The sequence below is a fragment of the Balaenoptera physalus genome (assembly GCF_965194825.1).
Source record: "Balaenoptera physalus genome assembly, chromosome: 19".
Classification (NCBI taxonomy): domain Eukaryota; kingdom Metazoa; phylum Chordata; class Mammalia; order Artiodactyla; family Balaenopteridae; genus Balaenoptera; species Balaenoptera physalus.
Window position 1 is genome coordinate 12,095,214 of NC_138900.1, and position 18,996 is coordinate 12,114,209.

The window sequence follows — 18,996 nt, forward strand, 5'->3', positions numbered from 1 at the left end:
CCCCTGGTGGGCGACCCCCCACCCACTCTATTTGCGAGAGGGCAAACTAATTAAATACTTTTATTTACAAAATACAAACAAAGCAAACCTTTCTGCAAAGTAGGGTCAGGCCCCGCCCCTGCGGCGGTCGCGGCGGCAGAAGGCAGTGGCGGAGTGCAGGTCCAGCTGTCTCGGAGACTGGTTTGTGGGCGCCCCCCTCCCGCAGGCCAGGGTCTTAGCTTTCGGGGGCCCTCGTCCCGCCCCCACCCTTGCCGCACCCTCGATTTAAGGCACAGCCCGCCCCCTTCCGGATGGGCCGGGAGCCGCGGGCAGGGGTCCCCGCCGGGCAGGGGTCCCCGCCGCCCTTTCCGAGGCGCATTCACTACGGAGCCCTGCGCAAATGGGTACAAGAGGCCTTTAGTGTCGCCCCTCGCAGCCCCCCTCTCCCCGCGTGGCCTGGCTCCGTCCCACGGCTCACACCGGCGGGCCCGGCGGATTGAGGACGAGGCGGATGTGCTCCACACACAGCGCCGCGGCCTGCCGCGTCTCATGGCACAGCGCCGCCAGGCTCAGGAAGCCGTGCGGCAGGTCCTCCACCACGCGCAGCGTCACGGGCTGGCCCAGGCTGCGCAGCCGCCGCGCGAACATGACTGAGTCGTCCAGCATGGGGTCCAGCGCGCACGCCTGCGGGACGGCGGGGGTGGGGCACAGGGGCAAGGTAGATGAACGCGGGGAAATACGTGGCCATGGGGGTGGATAGAGGCAGGAGACATGGGGAGGGGGGCGGAGAGTCGGAGAATGAGTTTAACTGGCCTCTGCCTAGCTTCTCCCTTCCCCCAGAGACCCACCCTCTCTTTTCCCCTTCCCCGACTCTCCAAGCCCAGCGCCTGCCCCAGGTACTCAACAAGACTCCCTTAGTCCACCCGTTGCCGGGCCTTCCCTCCTCTTCAGCCAGGCTTAGGCAGGCTTCCTCCATTGCCCCCACTCTGCCCCCGCTGGGGGCTCCCTTCCCCAGGTGCACCACTGCCCCGCCCTCCTCGCTCCTTGCCAGCTCCACCTTCCCTGTCTGGCACTCACCACGATGTGCACAGGCGGCAGGGTCTGCAGCATGCTGTCAGGTGCCAGCAGCGGTGACATGAAGGGATTCTTGACGATGGGCGACGAGTAGGGGGTCATCCGTTTGGCACCGTGGCTGGAGCGCCTGGGGTGGAAACCCTCAGGGAAGGCAGCACACAGACCTTGAATTCTGTCCTTGGTGCTCAGCTCAGCCCCGGCCTCAGATTCTTCAGATGCAACCTCAGGCCGAAGTAAGAAGTTGATGGCTGAGGGTGTGGAGTGGCCACGTGCCTCCGCTGACAGTGACAGCTCTGGGGTGTCCGGTGTCTCAGAGCTGCCCCTTAGGCTCAGGTCATGCAGTGTCAGGCCTTTGAGGGAGTCTGTTCCCAGTGGGCCCTCAGGCTGGGCCAGTGCTGTTTCAGACACACTGCACCGCATCGGCTCTGCGAGAGGAGCAGGGTTAGGGGGCCAGCCAGGGACACAGATAAGCCTGGCTCTGTTGGCTGTGTGTATGGTTGGCTGGCCAGGAAGATCATGGGAAGAGCAGTGGCCGGTGGAGGAGTTGCACCCTAGGGCTGTGGAGGCCTAGAGTGTTCCCCCAGACTCCTTCCCTGGGGGTGGGCGGGGAACTCCAGGATGCCCCAGGCTGCAACTCCAAGGGGGAGGTGGAAGGAGTCACAGGTCTTGGAGGTGGAGCTGTGTGCTAATAGAGGGGTGTTTGTTTACTTCTGGGAGCCTGTTTCCTTCTCTGTACAAAGGGGATAAAAATAGCCCTTACCTCATAGGAGGTGGTGAGAACTCAGTGGGATAATAAGATTTGGGATTAGGTAGTGCTACCCCTGGGAGGTCATAATATATCAATATTTATGTTTTATTACCAGGTGCCCAGTTCCAGCTGCCTCCCTGGCCCCAGCACGAGGCCCAGTCAACTTTTTATTGTCACTTGATACAGAGGGTATGAATGGATCAAAGTGGAGTAGTCAGCAGGCCCACACGGCTTGAAAGGAGGCTCTGTTCACAGGGAGCTAAAAAGAATCTTGAGGACATATCAGGTTCCTAGAGATCCCACATCTTTAGCCACGTACATACGCTCCCAAAAGTTCCTTCATGTTCACTTCATCTCTTCCCTTTGTTTCGTTTCTTTCGGCCACGCTGGGCGGCATGTGGGATCTTAGTTCCCTGATCAGGGATCAAACCCGTGCCCCCCGCATTGGAAGCGTGGAGTCTTAACCACTGGATCCCCAGGGAATTCCCCATCCATTCCTTTTGAATGACCAGACAAGCAAGTGCCCAAATGATGCTAAAGGTATGCTTCAGGCCTGCCTGGTATACCCACCTTGGCCTCAGCTCCACTGACTTTATCAGACTCATGCTGCTTACCACTAGGGCCAGGACCTTACATTTTTCAGTTTTTTTTCCACTTGCCTTTATAAATCCATAAAGGCAAAACGCAAGACGATATGAAAATAACTGCAAAGGTGCCCTGTGCCCCAGAGGGTCACTGGAACAGAACTGTTGGCTAGAGTCACAGGGCACCAGTCAGGGGACCGGCATCTTCAAGGAGCACCTACTGTGTGCCAGGTATTGTGCTGGGTGCTTGGCACAAATAGGTGTATGCAGTCCTTACAACAACTTTATGAGGCAGGTATTCTTATTGTACCCATTTCACAGAGGAGCAAAGCAAGGCTCACAGATACCGTGACCTGCCCACGTCAGCCAGCAACCAGCCAGTACCTGGTACAGTAGGGAGCTAGACTGGCGTGTGCGCCTCTAGACTGGCGTGTGCGCCTCTAGGGTTTGCTCTTGTCACCTTTCTCCTACAAGGAAACCGCTTATGCCCAATGGTCCATGTGCCTAAAATTCAAAATCTCTTTTAATTGTTTTTGGGTATATTTATTTGCAACCATTGGAATATCCTAATATTAAAAACTGAATTTAAAATAAAGCACATTCAATTGGAATGTTTTTCTGAAAAACAGAAACCGTATCTACTTTTTTTTTGGCCGCGGCTTGCGGGATCCTACTTCCCCGACCAGGGATTGAACCTGCGCCCTCGGCTGTGAAAGCACAGAGTCCTAACCACTGGACCACCAGGAAATTCTGTGGGAACTGTATCTGGTATTTTTTTTTTTAATGTATCTACTTTTGAACATGCAATTTCTATTACCCAGAAAATACTATTGAAAGTGATTTGAATTGGTTGTGCTTTAAAATCCTTAAAATGTTAGGAAATGGTGGGAAAAAATGGATCCCTGGATGGAAGTGATTTTTGGCTGCCTGAGGGTCCTTCTACCCACCCAGGGCTGGGAATCTCCTCCCCTTCCTGAGGTCTGTCCAATCTTCTGATCTCCCCATGCCAGGGCCAGCCCCTGGAGGGGGTATATCCCCATGCACTTCTGTTAAAAGTCTGGAAAGAATCTAGGAGGGTTGGACTCCCACCGAGGGCCCAAGGGATTTGGGTGGGGTTCTTGGGACTGAAAATCAGGACCCTCGGCAGGCCTTCTGAGTCATTCCCCAGGGTGCCTTTCTGAGAGAGGCTGTTTAGAAAGCTAAATCTTACAGTTCCTGGGATTCTGAGTTGACCCGGGGGACCAGAGTCCTGGAATTTCTAGGATGTGGGCTGTCGTGGACAATCAAGGCTTTGTGGTAGGGACTTGGCACAGATATGGGGCAGAGCCAGGAAGGTGATCTCTGCTTCCCTGAGGGCCCAGGGCACAGCCTCTTGCCTCCCCCAGGACTTTTGGTGTGCCAGGCTGTCCCTCCTGGCCACGCTGGATGGGTGTGTGAGGAAAGGGCGTCACTCACCTGCTATGGGCACCGAGTTCGGGTGGGACTTATGCCCGCTCAGCTCCAGAAAGGAGTTGAGCCACGAGGAGGCGCCCAGGCGGAGGTCTCGGAAGAGCAGGGCTGTGTCCCGCTGCACCAGCCCCATCATGCCCAGCGCCTTCTGGCCCGAGTCAGAGTGGTCCTCGGTCTCCCCACCTGGGAGTGTACGTGGGGGGCTGAGTTGGTCTCTTCTCTTTCTGGGCCCAGTCTCAACACCCAGAACCTCAGGCATCTGTGCCCCCAGGGACCCAGAATATCTGATGGCTTCAGCAGGAACAAGGAGTCTCAGATTCCCTCTCCTTCATACCCACCGAGACAGGGCTCTAGTCTCTGACCCCAAAGGACCCAGGTATCCAAGCACCCGCAGGGCCCCAGTCGAGTGGGTGTGGGACTAACCAGCATAGGCACTGACACACTTGGAGAGTATGCTGAGGGGCAGCAGGGGGTCCATGAGGCTCAGAAGGCGGGAAGGAGAGGCGGTCGCCTGCAGCATTGTGGCCGGGTAGGCTGCCATGATGCCATCTGGCAGCCGCACGCCATAGGCCGCTGCCCGAAGGGACACGGTGAAGCAGAGATTCCCTCCTGCGCTGTCTCCTGCGAGGCATATCCGCTCGCCCGTTGAGCCTGGTTTGGAGGGGGCTTGGTCAAGCCTGGCAGGGAGGAACTGGAGCTCTGGGCCAGGAGCACTGGGCTCTCAGAGGTCGGGTGTCAGGGGCCCAACCCCAGGGTCTAGCCAATTGCAATTTTAGACACTGGTAAAACTAAGGCAGGGATTTGGACCCACGTGAGGGATAGCGGTCAGAGGATAAGGCAGCCTTGGGACACGGAGAGGCCTGGAGAGCAGGAAGCTCTGGGAAGCTTGGGAGGCGGGAGGTCAGAAGCAAGGAGGGAGGGTGGTGGAAAGGGGAGAGCAAGGGCACATTTCAGGAGGGAGGGGCATCGAGGCCAGCAGATGGAAGCCAGGGTTCAGGCTGACTGCACGCGAGGGCCACGGGCCCTGTGCCCTGACGCACGGCCTCATCCTGTGCTTCCCAAGCTGTGGGAAGTGGGAGGTCGGAGGAGCTGGGAGAATGGGCTGGAGCGAGGCCAGGTGGCTGCCAGCACAGGACAGCAGTGGGTAGAGAAACGGGAGGAGGGAAGGAAAGGTCGGAGGCCATGGGGAGGTGGGGGACTAGAGTGGGCGGAAGCCGGAGGCAGGAGGAGGAAGTGGTTGAGATGGAAGGTGGGAGCCCTGCGGCGGAGCTGGAGGAGTGGGCCGGGGGGACAAGCGGGGCGAACAGGCGGCAGAGGGCCGGGTGGCAGGAGATGGAAGGGGAGGCGGGGCGTGCAAGACTGAGGCCTGAGCAACTAATGGCTCGTTCCCCCTGCAGCAGGCCGGGGCGGGCCCGGGGAGCCGGTGGCAGTGAGGGGCTCAGGCTCACCGAGGAGGGCACAGTGCTTGACGGCCCAGCAGTAGGCGTAGAAGCACTCCTCCAGTGCCCGGGGGAAGGGGGCCTCGGGGGCCAGGGAGTAGTCGATGGAGAGAATGGGGGCGCCCAGCTCCTGGGCCCAGCTCTTGAGGTAAGGCTCGTGGGATTTGGAGGTCTGGGCCACGAAGCCACCGCCATGGATGTGCACCACCAGGCACCTGGAACGGGGTGCCTGCTGGGGCCGTGACCGCAGCTCCAGGCTCCTGGGGCCCTCGGACCTCACCAGCCTGCTGAGCGCCTCGCTGTCCTGGGGGTGAGGAACGAGGAGGTGGGTCAGGCCGGTGTGCTCTTCCTGGGCCTCACCCCACCAAGGGTATGTGCTCAGAGACAGGAGTCGGGGCAGGTGTGGGCAGTGAGAGGCGGGAGGACGTCTGGGGAAGGTGCGCCCGTGCTCCTCAGCTCTGTACCTGTTCTGGCTGAGGCAGGGACCCTACCTGTCCTTCACGCAGGTCATAGGAGATGAGCCTGACGAGGACGGGCCCGGGGCCTGTGTGGGCCAGTGGGGGTGAGATGGTGACCGTGACCTTGGGGTCAGCAGTCAGCGGCATTTCAAAGGCGGTGGGTGGCAGGCTGAGCAGGCGGCTTACCCTCACGGTGGCTGATGCCATGTTTGCTAGAGACTGGTGGGCGGGAAGAGAAGGCGCGCTGGGAGGGGCTGCTGGCAGGGGTTCCCCTCACACCTCCCCCCCAACCCCCAGTCTTTTTCCTCCTGTGCTATCCCTGGACCTGGAACACTGCAGAGGCCCGGGACGTGTCTCTGGGCCTCAGTTTCCCCATCATGCACCAGGTTGGGGCCCTCACCGTGCCCCGTGCTCACCGATAGCACCTGGATCTCTGTGATATTCCAGAAGGCTTTCCAGAAGTGCACGTCCAGGTTCTGTACGATCCGCTCAAACTCGGCCCCACGCAGCTCTGGGTCGATGGCAAAGCGGCCGCCGGTGAAGAGGGAGCTGGCTGTCACACCTGGGGGTCAGGAGGGGTGTCAGGGAGCCCCTGGCAGCCTCGCTGGGGCAGCGGTGCGGAGGAGGGACAGGAGGGGAGGGGAGGCTGCAGGCAGGTCCCTGCAGGGACTCACTCAGGCCCGTCTCGTTGCGTTTGTAGTGCTCCCCGAAGGACACCAGCCCGATGGAGATGGTCTGCAGGAATGGCCGGATAGCGGGCGTGAACTGTGGAGACACGCCTCCAAGTCAGGGACCAGGGGTGGGCAGGAGTGGGGTGGGGCAGAGACATGGGGGGTAGATGTGGTCATTCAGCAAATATTTAGTGAGCTCTGGCTGTGTGCCAGGCCCTGCTCTAGGCGCCTTCACGGAGCTGATGTTGTCGAAAAGACAGACAATACTCAAATAAAGGTGTGCCATATAATGTGAAGTAACGATCGATGTTTGAAAAGACGGCAGGTGGAGGGGCCAGACTGATGATTAGGGGTCTGACTCCTCATATGGGTCTCCAGGAGGGGACCTGAGGAGGGATGGGAATGAAGCGAGGGAAGGCTGTTCCCTGCAGGGGGCGGGACACATGCAAAGGCTCTGAGGTGGCTCTGTGCTTGGTGTGATGATGCGTGTGGCGGGAGCAGAGTGAGCCAGGGGAGGGGGCAGGGGCTGAGATCAGAGAAGCAAAGGCGGCTCACGTGGGGCCTGAGGATTTGGATTTGTTCTAGATGTGGATGGAGCCATAGAGGGTGGTGAGCTGGGAGCAGGATGATGCAGGGATCCCTGAAACTCAGCGAGGACAGAGATGAGGTGACGCAGGCAGTGGGGGCCAGTTAAGGGGCAGCAGGGAGACAGAAATGGGAAAGGTCAGAGACAGGGCCCGAGATCCTGAGGCAGAAAGAGTCAGATGGGGAGACCCAGCATCTGAGAGGAGCCAGGCAGCTAAGAAAAGACAATAGAGAGACCAGATCAGAGGAAAAAGAAAGCCACAGAAGGCTGGGCAAGGGGCCAGCAGGGTTCTTCTGTTCATTCAGCAAATACTGGCCTGGGTCCTACTGCGTGCTAGGCACTGGGCTGGAGCAGGGGCTGAACGAGACCTAGACAGAGAGGGCCTCTGCCCCCTGGGGCTGGCATTTTACAGGGGCAGGCTGTCCTGCAACATGGCACAGCTGGGCCCTCAGAGAGGAGCTGTCAGGCATGGCCCTGCCCCTGGCCGGGGGCCCAGTGGGCCAGAGAGCACAGCCGGGCTCAGGTGGCCCTGGGTTCTCACTCCCGAGCCTCGAGGGGACGGCCGGGACACAGGGAGGAGCAGGCTGGCCCAGCTGGGCCGATCAGTATTTGTGGATTCAGCTTGGGCGAGGGGAAGTTCCCGGGAAAGCCCAGGCTGGATTGGTGAGGACAGGCTGCCCCGCATGGAAGCAGAGAAAGGTGGGGTGTGGTGGGAAGAGGCTGAGACTGCCAAGCTCAGCTACACTGAGGCTGGGGGAGGCCCAGAGAGGGTCTGAAGGGGTACAGGGTTACACAGCTCCATATACTCCTGTTGGGGGTCCCAGATGTGGCTGGGGACTGTGGACCCAGCACTGACCCCAGATGGGGGCAAGTTGGGCCTTGGCTCTGAGCCTGGTGCTCCAAGTGCTTCCCAATTCTGAGTCCCCGAAATACTCTTCCTGTGAGTCCAAAGGCCTCAGGGCTGCTTCCCTGTCAGTTCTGAGATAAGCTGTGTCTCCCTGAGGGTGGTTTGGGGTGGGCAGAGGACAAGAGAAGGCCTGCAGCTGGGGGTCAGGGCCCCGGTTCAGGGAGGAGAGGGGCCACAACCAGGTCTTCCTCACTGCCACCAACTTGGATATGCTCCCTGGCTCTCCCTGAAACCTGAACATCTGGATTCTACTGTGCCTTAGGTGAGTCGATATGCCCAGGCTGACGTGGGTCCAGTTGAGAAGCTTGGGGCCCCTCCCCTTGAACCTCTGTAAAATGGGGCTGGCACCTTTCCTCCCTGCCTGCCAGGCCTTCGGTGGGGATGACTAAGTGGGACGTGCTCTTACAAACTGGCCTTGAGAACAGTACTGGCTACTCTCCTAGAGGGTCTCCAATGAATTCAGGTGCCAGACAGGTCACATAAAAGAGTGAATGGGGCTTCCCTGGTGGTGCAGTGGTTGGGAGTCTGCCTGCCAATGCAGGGGACATGGGTTCGAGCCCTGGTCTGGGAAGATCCCACATGCCGTGGAGCGGCTGGGCCCGTGAGCCACAATTACTGAGCCTGCGCGTCTGGAGCCTGTGCTCCACAACAAGAGAGGCCGCGATAGTGAGAGGCCCGCACACCGCGATGAAGAGTGGCCCCAGCTTGCCGCAATTAGAGAAAGCCCTCACACAGAAGCGAAGACCCAACACAGCCATAAATAAATAAATAAAATTAAAAAAAAAAAAAAAAGAGTGAATGAATCTCCTGAGTGTAGGACGATAGGGAGCAGTGGAGATCCTGGTGCAAGAAGCCATGCAAGTTAAAGATTTCTTCCTCCACGGTAGATTCGGCCAAAGGGCCACAAGTTTGAGACCCTTCGTGCAGTGCTGTCTGAGCCCCAGATGGCTTCCTCTTCCTGCATCTGCTGTTTGCTGAATCCAGTAATACAGACCATTGTGGTTCCTCTACTATGCTACTGGGCCTGGTTGGGGCCCACCGTGTGCCTTCACCATGGGCCCGGAGGGGCAGGGCAGGGGGCTCACCTGGAAGCCCAGGCAGCGGCCGTAGAAGCAGCCCTTGTGCAGAGTGACGTACTCGTGCAGGAAGTCGGCAATGAGCCTCTCATCACCCTCGAAGAAGAGCCTCCCGGGCTGGTTGGTGGCCAGCAGGTGCTGAGCGTAGTAGGCCAGAGCACGGAGCTGGGTGAGAGCGGCCAGGTAGGCCTCGAGTTCGGCCAGGTTGTGGCTGGTACGGAAGAAGATGCTGCGGCGGTTAGAGGCCACGTAGCGGGACTTGTGCAGCAGGTGCCCCAGGCAGCAGCGGGCTGTGTGCACCAGGCTGCGGTACCCGTTGGCCGGCGTCTCTGCGTCCAGGTCAAAGAGGTGTGCCACGCTCAGCAGGCGGCCCAGGGTTGGCTCCAGCCCAAGTGCCTGTTCCCGAACACCTGCAAAGACGCCTGACAGCCGCCGTGCTGTCTCCCCAGGGCCCTGGCTGGAGAAGAAGGCCATGTTGTCCTCTGCCAGGGTCACCAGCGACTGTGTCATTGTGCGCAGGTCCATGCTGTGTGAGAGCCGTGAGGCTGCGGGCAGGTCGGGAGGCACATTAAGGCAGGGCTGGATCAGCTGGGCCCTGGCGTCCAGGAGTCCAGGCTCTACCCCCTCCTCCCGCAGACTCACGTCAGACCACAGCCCCTCCTTCAGACCAAAGGATGGAGTCTAGGGCTCCAGTTCCTTCCTTCCTTGGGACCCATGAGTCCAGGTACTCACCTTCTCCCTCCTCAAGAGCCAAGTTTGATCCCTCAGTCCCCACCATCCTAAGACCCAGGAGTCCAGGCCCCAGAACCCTCTTCTTCAGGCCCCAGGAGTCCCTGTCCTCTCTTATTTGGGACACTGATTGATTCCTTAGCTCCAGAATCTGTCCTACAGCCCAGGAGTCTATGTAACCCTTTCTCCCTTCTAGGGACCCAAGTTCAGGCATCTGTCTCCATTTACTCTCCCGGGGCCCAGGACTCCCTCTAGGTTCTGAGCAGTCTGGACCCCTTGTTGGTCCCCTCTCTCAGGACCAGGAGTTCAAGCCCCCATCCTACCTCCTTCTCAGGTCCCAGGGGTCGCCCACAGGCCCTTGCCTTCTGCAATATTTGGGAGAGTTCAGCCCTCAACCCACCGATTCCCATCCACCTGGTGGTGTCCCAGGACCCTGGTCCCAAGCCCAATTCTCTTCCTGAACCCAGGAGTTCATATTTCTAGCCTTACGTACAACTGAGGGGTCACTCCTGCCCCCTCCTGGTCCCTCCAGTCTGGCTGTGGAATCCCCTCAAATCTTCTCTGGGGGTCCCCAAACCTTGGTTCCACTCCTCCCCCAGCTGGGTCCCTGGCCTTCAGGCCTGGCTTAGCTTGCACGGGCCGGCCCTGCTCCCTGCCTAGGATGGCATTCATCCCTGCCATTAACCTTGAACTCACTCTGCATCAGACTCTGTGCTAAGAGCTTTCTCTGTTTGGTCCTTTAGGTTCTCACTAACCCTCTGAGGCCCAGACTGCCTCGGTTCATGTTTCAGCTGTTATTAGGAGCATTCCCATCTTACAAGAGAGGAAACTTGAGGCTCAGAGGTGTTAAGTAAGGAGATGAAAGTTGCATTGAAAGCGGCAGAGCAGAAGTCAGACCCAGATCTCTGGGGCCAGAGCCGTTACTTTTGCTGGTCTCCGTCCCAGGGCTCTGGAGACTGGGCCTCTAGCTCTGGCCCTCAAAAACTTGCCCTGGACTAGGCCTGACTCCCCACACTTCAGGGTCCCCGGTTAATCTTCCCTTCGGGATCCCTGTCCTGCCACCCAGGTCCTGGACAAGCTGTTCTTGCGCCCCTTGGCGGGGATGCTGCCCTGTGCTTCAGATACTCTTCCCTCCTGAAGCCCATCCAGCACCTTGCCTGACTCCCAAGTCGAGGGTCCCCTGATCCCCCAGAAAAAGGTGTCTCTTTTCCCTTCTAGGCCCTGGGGTTTGGCAGCGGCCACTCCTGTCTGTCAGCTGGCAGTGAACTCACCCCTCCCAGGCCTCTTCAGAGCTCCCCAGGGCTGGGACTGCTGACTGTGGCTAGTGCCAGTTGCAGCCTGGGGTGATAATCCCGGGGAGGGGCCCAGCCTGCCCGGGGTGTGGCCGCCAGCTCCACCTCCCACCCAGAAAGGACAGTGAGAGCCCAGTGCTGTAAACAGAGCCTGGGGCCCGACTCCCAGGCTCCTCCTCTGGCTTTGAACCCTGGAGTTTGGGCCACCAAGGCCCTCCTCCCTCAGTCCCAGGAGTCCAGACCCCTAGTCCCCTCAACAGTTAGAAACTGAGGCATGCAGTTCCCCTGTCCCCTCCTCCCTTAGACCCAGAAGTCTCACCCTAGTCCTGAACAAAGTGTGCCCTCTCACCCAGCCTGGCTGCCCTCCTTCTCCCCAGGGTGGATTCAGGGAGCAAAAGCACCATGACTGATCGCAGCTCCTGCCCCCAGACTGGCCGTGGCACAGCTGGCCCCAGCTGGTGGGGAGAGAGAAGGCAGCCAGCCTTGCCTGTCCCTCCCAGGAGGACAACAGCCGATTAAGGGCAGTGCCAAGCTCAGCTAGGGACCCAAGCCACAGGTCCTGCCGTGTGGTGTTCCCACCCTGGGCACCCTGCACCTGCCACTTACCCTTCCAGCCCATCCTGCTGTGACTGTCATTCCCACCTCACACATGGGAAACTGAAGCTCAGACACACTTCACCTCCGTTATGCCACGTGCTCCTTGCCTGGCCAGCTCTTTCTCACCCTCAGGACTCAGCTTCTCACCTCCTCCAGGAGGGCGTTCCCTAACTGCTTCTCCCCATCTAAGATGCACCCCCTACCACTGCTTTCTGCCATCATCTTTAAGCTGTTCTTCTTCCTAGAATTTTACATATTTGCAGTTTTCCATTTATTTGTTTCCATGTTTGTTGTTTGTGTCCCCCCAGGGGCAGAACCAGGCTTCATGGAGCTGTGACGCTTTTACAAGTGGAGGTGGGGCTCTTTAGGAAAAAGAATAGAAAACCACAAGTATGATATTAGGTACAGGGTCTTGGAAGAGGCCTGTGCAAATGAGAGGCCTCAGTGTCATGTGCTTGGCTGTAGGTGAATCCTCCCCTGTCACTCCGCCTGGGATATCATCCCCATGGGGGCATGGGGTGGCCCCAGGGTCCATCATGGGGTCTAGCACATAGCAGGTGCTCAGCAAATATTTGAAGAAGGAAGGAAAGGGAAGAGACAGAGTGGGGGCAGGAGGGACTGGATGGGAGTTTGGGACAGGCCCACCCCTCCCCAGGACAAACAAACGGATGGACAGACAGAGGCCTCTGGAGGCAGCTCTGAGCTTGGTGGCTGTGACAACAGAACACCGGCCTAAACCACTGGCCAGGTGATCCTAGATGAGCTTGCTCTCCTCATCTGGAAACTGCGCTTGGCCATCCTGCCCACTGAGGGCCGGAAATGATCTTCGTAAGCAGGACCCCACGGCGGCATTTCTGCTCGTGGTTTGCTTTGTGGTTCTCACTCAGCCTCACTGAGATGTGTATCGGGTCATTTTTCCATCTAACATACTGTACAATTTACTGCTTGTGCTGTTTGCTTTCTGTGTCTTACACTAGATTATAGGCTCCCTATGGGCAGGGACTTTGTTTTGTTCACTGCTGTACCCCCAGCCCTTGCTCATGCCTGGCACAGGGCTAGCGTGGTATTTATTGCATGGCTGCGGTTTCCCATTTTATAAAGCAGCTGTCATTTACTTCCTGTCTCTGGGGTAGGGCTCCTTATTGAACATGAGGGCACAGGAGACCTGGACAGAAGAAGTAACCTGCACAAAGCAGTGAGGAAGAGGCTGGATCCCAGGCGCTGCCCTTTGCCCTGTTCCAGGCGGCTCCCTGGGGGCTGGGCCGGATGGAGCAGGGAGGGTGGGATGCTGAGGTTGCCAGAGGCTTGCCAAGAATCTGAGGCAGAGGGCACTGGGGCAGGGGCAGGCCATCAGGGCCTTGGGTGAGGACTGGGGCAGAGGGAAGGGTGAGGGTCCTGCAGCCTGGGCACTAGCCCTTTGCCCTAAACGGTCACAGGACAACTGGACCCGGCCTGGATTTTGATCCCTGGGGACTGAGCAGGAGAGAGAAGGATGGTAGGGAAGTAAGTGGGGGGAAGATGGAGGAAGGGCCAGGTATGGGGCCTGGGAGGGGCAAGGCCTTCTGAAGGGGAGAGGCCTAGGGGCAGATGCAGGCGAGGGGGCAGTGACCGTGGCTCTATCCCTGACTGTGTCTGCATGAAAGAGCAGACACTGCTCTAAGACAGCTGTGTGCCAGGCACTGCTCTCTTTCTGTGCTTTAGGCCAGGTAACTTGTTTCATCCTTTCCACAACCCGTGAGGTAGGAACCATCATGACCCATTTTGGCAGATGAGAAAACTGAGATGCAGAGAGGTGACATACCGCCCAGGGTCACCGAGCCAGCAAGGATGGCACAGCTTCTCTGCTGTGTTTCTGTGTGTATCCGTGTTGCTCCTTCTGTCATGTCTCAGCTCTGTGCTTTCTGGGTGGGCAGGTGTGAGTATGTCTTTGAGGTTCACATGGAGGTACATACATATGTAGGTTCCTGTCATGCCTAACATTGGTCCCGGCCTGTGTTTGTGGGTGAGTGTGTCCACATTTTTTCTCAGTCTGTGTGTTTTCGTTGCTCAGTATGTCTGCAAGCATATTTGTATGCATGTGTCATGGCCTATCTGTGTTGCTCAGCCTGTGAGGGTTTCTGTGTCTCTATTTCTCTTGGCCTGTGAGATTGTGTGGCCATGTGTTTGTATGTGTATGGACGTATATCTTGTGTGTGTGTGTGTGTGTGTGTGTGTGTGTGTATGGTACCCATCTCTTCCCATTTGCTCCAGTTCGAACCCAGGGCATCAACATGGCCACCTCCCAGTCCCATCCAATCCATCATGAAGTCCTGTTCCCCCTGCCTCCCCTAGAAAGCACTGGAACCTGGCCCTTCTCCCACCTCCACTGCCCCTTTCTCTAGATGACTGTAATAACTCTTTCTGTGTCTCTGTTTTTGCCCCCTCCATGTCTTTTCCACATAGCAGCCAGAAGATTTTTCTAAAACTTAAATCTGGTCACACACTCCCAACCCTTCAACACCTCCACCCTTGCTCTCAGGATAAAGAGAGTCTGAGCTCTGAGCCTGTCTGAGCTTTCCTGTGTGCGTCTGGAGCCAACTCCAGTTCTATCCTTGGCTAATGATGATGTCTATGGCAGGGAGGATGATGAGTCTGGGGGTCTCTGGGCCCGGGGGCTATGTCAGTTTCTTTCCTGCTCAGGAAATTCCCATAGGTCCTCACTTGGACTGACACATACTCCTAATCCAGCAAGGATTCATGTGTGCCTCTGCCCGAGGCTTGCAGCATCTCTGTCGGTCTGTCAGTGTTTCTCCAGCCCGCTGAGACCTGTAAATAATGTGACCCCCTAGGGAACCCAGGTGACAGCACTTCCTTCTCCCAAGTGAAGGTTAGGCTGTCCAAAGCCAACCCAGGGCCCCTTAGTCCTAGGAGTAGGAGTCAGGAATTTAGGTCCTAGGGCAGCCAGGCTGAGGCAGGCGGACTGACAACGAATGGATGATCGGATTGAATGAAGGATGGTGGGACAGGACAGTCTGAAGCTGTACTGCACCCCTCCTCCAGGCATTCCCCACTATAGGGCACCCCTTCCTCCTACCTGACTCACCCCTAAACTTCCTCTTTGGGCCACAGCTTCTAAATCTTTTCTCCATTACCGTCTCAAGAGTGTCAGAGACCTGAAAATCGGCGTTTGAACCATCTCCCACGTTGAAATCACAAGGCAAGAGCTGCCACGGTCACACAGCGAATACGGAGCTAGAGCGGGAACCCTGGTTCGGGACACTAACATTCTGGACTCTACTCCCAAGACGGTACTGGGGCGTCCGAGAGTTTCTATGCTGGAGATGATATTTCCCTCTCACATCACCCGCTTCTCACAGTGAATTATCCCCGCACCCCCGCCCCGCAGGGCAGCAATGAGCCAGTCCACGGGCCCCCCCCCACTTCTTGTGGCAGGAGGTCAGTCCATTCAGTCCCCAGTTTCCCACAGGATGTCTAAGGTTCCTTCCGGCCTCCTCCCACTCACCTTTGGCTTTGCCTTTTCGCCACCGCCCGCGCCTTTGACTTTTGGACCCCTCTTGAACCTTCTTCGAGCCCGGAGCCCCAGCGGCCACCGGGAACCTCATTTCCCTGGCCAACTCCATCAATTTTCCGCGGTCCGGGCCCCGGGGCCAATTCCACCCGCCTGGGCCAATTCCAGCCGCCAGTCACCGCCCCGAGGATCAATCCTCGCTACGTACCACCGTCGGGCCCCCACACCACCCAATCTTGGACTTGCTTCTCTCTGGGTCCCGCCCTCTGAGCAAGGAGAGCCGCCCTCCACAGTCGGGTCCCGCCCCCCACCGCTAGTGCCTACAACCTGGCCCCGCCCCCTCGCACTCATTAAAGGGCCCGCGACCAACAAAAAAGCATCCCTGGAGGCGGCTAAAAGCGTATTCGGTCACAACTAGTGGGGAGTCCCACGGGGGTCACCCCAGCAAGGAAGCCCCGATGTTGTCACGTGTTGGCTGTCATCCTTGTCTTCCCACTCACCTTCCCACGTAGGGATTGTCTAGAACGCACCGGGTCTGCCCGCCGAGAGGCGAGCCGGGTGCCACTTATCCTCCGCCTAGCGGCGGGGAGCGGGCCAGGTCCTCGGGCAATTCAAAGCCGAGGCGGGGCTGCAGTGCAGGAGGCGTGGCTCTGCCAGGGAGCCTTTGGAGGAGGAAGCCCCGCCTTTCCCCCCTGCCCTCTGTCTTTTAGTTCTCCTATTGCTCCGTTTCTTGGGCTTCTCCTCTCTGCCCTGTCCCTCCCCGCGAGAATGGAAGGGAAGGGGCTGTAGGGTGCTCGGCGCCTGCGCACTAGCTCCAAGCTGTGCACTGGCCCGCAGGGAGGAGAGGCGAACGCGGGAACTGCGCGAACCTGGGAAAAGGCGGGAAACAGAGGAGGCTCGAGGCTCGCGCGTGCGCACACACTCAATTGTCTTTCTGAGGGTCCCGGAGAGGCGGCTTTGTCTGTGGCGGCGCTGTGGTGAAGGCGTACCTTGAGACTGGGTTCGGGAGGCCCAGGGAAACCGCTGTTTAGCACCAGAAGCACCATCCCGCCCCTCCTCCCCACCCTCCCAAAGCACACGAGCAGCTGTGGCACTGAGAGACACCGACGACCCTCTTCTCCTCAGTCCTGAGAGAGGCGGCCCAGCCCTTCCGGGGGACACAGGCCTCTGGGCTGAGACCCCCATTACCAGCCTTCGGACTAACCGTCCTCACAGTGCCCTCAGCTTCCGGATTGGGGCCGCCTTGTTTCCCCCCCTCTGGCTGTTTCACCGAGTCTCCCCACGTTCCCCGGAGAGAACTTGCGGGCCCCCCTTGTGCAGGGCAGGGCTTCTGAGCGCAGAGAAGGAGCTCAGGGACCGAGCCTGCTCCCCGGGGGCACCATGGCCGGCTTCGGAGGAGGGGCGGGGATGCTGCCGCCAGCGGAGTCTTGTGCCCACGACCCGCCCACACCGCTCCCCCAGCTCTCCCTCCCGTCAGCGCCGACCTTGCCCGGGACTTGGGCGGAGCCCCAGCGCCTCTCCCAGGCGCCCCCTTCCTGAGATCACAACCCACGAGGCCATGGGCCCGGCGGGCCTGGGACTCCCTGGGGACGAGTGTCTTCCTGCCCACTGGACAACCCAGAGAGCTCAAGGGTCGCTCCTGCCCGGTTTTCGGCCTGGCCTGCGTGGACACTCGGCGAGGGTAAGGGTCCACGTTCAGCAGGGTGCCGCGGTGGCCCACTTGGTGCCCGCCCCAGAGCGGTGCTCGGAGTTGGGGGCCCAAGGGATGAGTACGGGGCCCTCGCCCAGGGCCTTTTTTAGTTTCTGTCTGATTTCCCCCAGATCCCCGCGGGGAGGCAACCTGGAGCAGGGGAAGGAGTTAGAGGCTAGCTGGGGATCCTGGCTTGGCCCCTAACTGCCCAGCCTCCTGCAGGATCCCTCTCTTCTCTAGGGCTCAGCTTCCTCCTCCGTCAAATGGGGCTGTTGATCAGTGTCTGCCGGGACTGTTGCGGGGTCACCTGAGCTCACCTGACATTCTGGCAGGTCTAAGTTCTTCCTGACCAAATGAATGACCATCCCTGGGAGGCCCCCTTCCTCCAAGCTCAACTTACCTGGGTTCCGGTAGTGTCTGGGGTTCTGGCTGCTGGTTTTCTTACTGGGTAATGACGTCCCACCAAATCCTGACATCACTTCATAACCAGGTTTCCCCTTGGAGACCAGCTTCATTCCCTGGGCCACTGTTCCACCCCTCTTGGCTGGCAAATTGGTCTCTAACATGAACCCCAAATCTGATTCTGGGCCTGAATCTGTGACCCATTCAAGAAATGTCTTATGTTCTGAGGCCGGTTGCTGTATGGATGGTTCGTTTGGTTTTGACAGAAATTGCCACTCAGCCAAAGATCCCTGTTGGGATTTGGCTCCCTGGGCTGGAGCTGCGTGCTGGGCTGTAGGGTCTGACTGTCGCCTTCTCTCTTGGGACACCAGTTCCGTCTGGGCTGGTGGTCCATTTTGGGGTCCAGGTCCTACCTGGGCTCCAGCTCCCTCTCTCAATTCCGGCTCCTGTTGAGTTCTAGAATCTTTTCCTGGCCCAGGTCTGTGCTGTGAGGCAGCTTCCTGTTTCCTGAAGGGCACCCTTTGGATGGGAGGTGACTGCTGTGGTGCAGGCTTCTGTGGGGCAAGAAATTCCTGCTGCAAAGCAGATTTTTGCTGTGCTCGAGGTTCCTGCTGGGATTCAGCTTCATGTTGGGCAAGGGGTCTTTGCTGTGCAGTGTGCTTCTGTTGGGTATCGGGTCCCTGCTGAGCCTTAGATGCTGGCTGAGCTGTGGGTGTGTTTTCTGGCCCAGACTCTGACTGGGTGACGGGTGTCTGGTGTGGCTCAGGTTCCCAGTCAGGCCTAGAAACTAACTTAGAACCTGGCTCCATTGTTCTTATTTCCCTGACGGGAGATGTTGATCTCCCAGGCTTCATCCTTCTCGGCCCCCACAGGCCTCCTTTGTCACAGATCCCTCACTGACTGCCCATGATGGCTCCTCCCTTTGGGTTCCACTCCTTCATCCTGGCATCCCTGCTCTTCCTTTTTTAAGGCAGTTGGCAAGTGGCCCCCTACTCCTGTGCCAAGTGATGTGCTCTGTTCCTCCTGCTTTCAGAGGAGGATTGGGAACAGGAGGAGGCTGTGTGCCCAGCACACTCTCCTATCAGAGGGGAGGGGCTTGCCCTGTTGTGTCATAACTAGGACCCCGCCCAACTCACCACTCAGTTAAAATGCTGCTCCTCATAAGGCCAGCATCCCAACTTAGTCCTCTGTTCAACCTGGATGACAGAAGCCAGATTCTGGCTTGGTGTTTCTTTTCTTTTCTCCCCTTCTGATGTTTGAGGAAATGGTCAGAGGGGGAGGCAGGATCTACACATTTTTTTTTTTTTTTTTGGCTGTTGCGGTTTGCGGGATCTTAGTTCCCCAACCAGGGATTGAATCCGGGGCCACAGCAGTGAGAGTGCTGAGTCCTAACTACTGGACCGCCGGGGAATTCCCAGGATCTACACTGTTTTAATGTTTTCCTCTTTATTCATTCTTTCAAATGGTTGCCATTTTATTTCCTTATATTATCGTTCTGATCATTTTACTCCCATGTTAAAAAAAAGACACCCTCTCATTTTTTCACTTGAAGCCCTTTTCAGGACCACACCATGTCTCTAGCTTTCAACTCTGCTTCTGCATATATGTATTCTGTAGTAGATTGGAAAGTTACAGAGTCAGATGACCATTGATGATGATGATGATGATGGTGATGATGATGATGATAATCATAAATACTGGAAGCATTTTACCTGCTAGGAAATTGTGCCAGGTTTTTTTTTAATCTATATTATCTTTACTAAGACAATGTCTGATTCATTGCTTTAACTCCTTTCTTCGCCCCACC

At 57.9% G+C, this 18,996-nt stretch overlaps 1 protein-coding gene across 4 annotated transcripts; it reads right to left on the reverse strand.

Moving 5' to 3' along the window:
- Positions 1-44: 44 nt before the first annotated feature.
- LIPE (lipase E, hormone sensitive type) lies at positions 45-18,156 on the reverse strand. 4 transcript variants are annotated; one of them, XM_082438571.1, is made up of 10 exons: positions 17,188-18,156; positions 8,981-9,516; positions 6,406-6,496; positions 6,148-6,293; positions 5,765-5,950; positions 5,283-5,577; positions 4,258-4,485; positions 3,841-4,017; positions 1,057-1,478; positions 45-663 (listed from the first exon to the last, which is right to left on the reverse strand). In XM_082438571.1, the coding sequence occupies exons 1-10, from the start codon at positions 18,041-18,043 to the stop codon at positions 454-456; spliced, it is 3,147 nt and encodes a 1,048-aa protein (XP_082294697.1). In that variant the 5' UTR covers positions 18,044-18,156; the 3' UTR covers positions 45-453. The 4 variants fall into 4 exon arrangements, with proteins under 4 accessions (XP_082294697.1, XP_082294700.1, XP_082294698.1 ...); XM_082438574.1 differs by lacking the exon at positions 17,188-18,156 and adding an exon at positions 15,598-15,723; XM_082438572.1 differs by lacking the exon at positions 17,188-18,156 and adding an exon at positions 15,092-15,336.
- Positions 18,157-18,996: the final 840 nt, after the last annotated feature.